Source organism: Setaria italica, chromosome VI, assembly GCF_000263155.2.
Source record: "Setaria italica strain Yugu1 chromosome VI, Setaria_italica_v2.0, whole genome shotgun sequence".
NCBI lineage: Eukaryota > Viridiplantae > Streptophyta > Magnoliopsida > Poales > Poaceae > Setaria > Setaria italica.
The window spans coordinates 27268281-27270169 of NC_028455.1; the positions used below are offsets into that span (position 1 = coordinate 27268281).

The 1889-nt window shown below is 58.4% G+C and overlaps 1 protein-coding gene across 1 annotated transcript; it reads right to left on the minus strand.

The window, feature by feature from the left end:
* Nucleotides 1-769: 769 nt before the first annotated feature.
* LOC101769668 lies at nt 770-1414 on the minus strand. Its single transcript, XM_004974660.1, has 2 exons — nt 1070-1414; nt 770-982 (listed from the first exon to the last, which is right to left on the minus strand). Exons 1-2 carry the CDS (start codon nt 1412-1414, stop codon nt 770-772), a joined length of 558 nt encoding a protein of 185 aa, XP_004974717.1.
* Between the last annotated feature and the right edge of the window lie 475 nt (nt 1415-1889).

Genomic DNA, 1889 nt, shown 5'->3' on the forward strand with positions numbered 1-1889 from the left:
GGATCTAGCAGTCCGGCTTGCGATGCTTCCTCCCTGCACGTGTGGATACCTCGGAGGTGTTGCGCCTGCAGCACTTGGACGAGCCGCCGACGAGCCACGATGAGCCACCGACGAGCCGCGGCACGAGGGCGATCTTGCTGCACGTGGACGAGCTGCTGAGGAGCTGCTGGACGTCGACGTGATCGACTACATACGACTACGTTGATCAACTTCGCTGCATCTACGCGAATCTACATCTTCCGCACCAGTAGTGCGTCGAGTGGTAATCCCGTGATCCTTATACGATAGTTTTCCGGGTTTACGCGGTAGAAAATTTTGATTTTTGCGCTAGTGTAGCCTACCTCGTATCCCAACAGATGCGCCTCGGCTGACCAGTCCACTCGGATGTGCTAGTCGTCGTAGAACTTGAGGAACTTCTTCCCAGTGAACTGCGTGCCGTTGTCCGTGATGATGGAGTTGGGGACTCCGAAGCAATGGATGATGTCGGTGAAGAATTGTACCACCTGCTCGGACTTGATCTGCGCGATCGGTGGTGCCTCGATCCACTTGGAGAACTTGTCGACAGCGACAAGCAAGTGGGTGAAGCCCCCGGCGCCTTCTTGAAGGGCCCGATGAGGTCCAGTCCCCAGACCATGATGGGCCACGTGATGGGGATGGTTTGGAGCGCCTGGGCGGGTAGATGGGTTTGGCACGTGAAGAATTGGCACCCTTCGCAGGTGCGCACCACGCGGGTGGCATCGGTGACCACCGTCGACTAGTAGAAGCCTTGTCAGAAGGCATTTCCGACGTGGGTTCTTGGTGCGGCGTGGTGGCCGCAGGCCCCGGCGTGGATGTCCTGTATCAACGCCTTTCCCTGCTTGATCGGGATGCAGCACTGGAGGATGCCAGTGTGACTCTGCTTGTATAGCTCCTGGTCGACGATGACGAAGGATTTGGCACGGCGTGCAATTCTCCGCGCCTCCGTCTTATCCGTTGGGAGCAACTCGCAGATGAGGTAGTCGAGGTACGGGACTCTCCAGTCAGGCGGGGGGTCGGGCCCCTCTGTTGGGTTCGTGTCGATCTCCATGACCTCGGGGTTAGAGGCATCAACCTCCGGGTCTAGGATAGGTGGCGGCTTGCCGACCTTTCCAGGGTTGGCACCCAAGTCCAGGACAGATGGTGCGTTGCCGACCTCTCTCGGGTTGGCGCTCGAGTTCGGGACAGGTGGCGCGTCGCCGACCCCTCCCGGCTCCTTGTAACGGATCAAGGGCTTGTATTGGTCACTGATGAAGACGCCGTCGGGGACGGGCTTTCTGCCGGATGTCGCCTTTGCCAACTCGTCCGCTGCTTCGTTGAAACGTCTTGCGACGTGGTTGTGTTCCAGACCGTCGAACTTGTCTTCGATCTTGCAGACTTCATTGCAGTACGCCGCCATCTTGGGGTCGTGACAGCTCCACTCCTTCATGACTTACTCGACGACTAGCTGAGAGTTGCCCCGTGTGTCCAGCCACCGGATGCCTAGTTCGATGGCGATGAGAAGCCCATTGAGAAGAGCCTTGTACTCAGCGACATTGTTAGAGGTAGGGAAGTGGAGGCGGATCATGTACCTCATGCGCACGCCAAGAGGAGAGATGAAGACCAGACCCGCTCTGGCGCGAGCCTTCATCAACGACCCGTCGAAATAAATCGTCCAGTATTCCTGCTTCTCCGGCGATGATGGCGTCTGGATCTCCGTCCACTCTGCAACGAAGTCGGTGAGTACCTGGGACTTGATGGCTGTACAGGGGGCATAGGTGATGCCCTGGTCCATAAGCTCGAGCGCCCACTTCGCGATCCGCCCTGTGGGGTCTTGATTCCGGATCACCTCACCGAAGGGGAACAACGAGACGACTGTCACCGGGTGGGAGGTG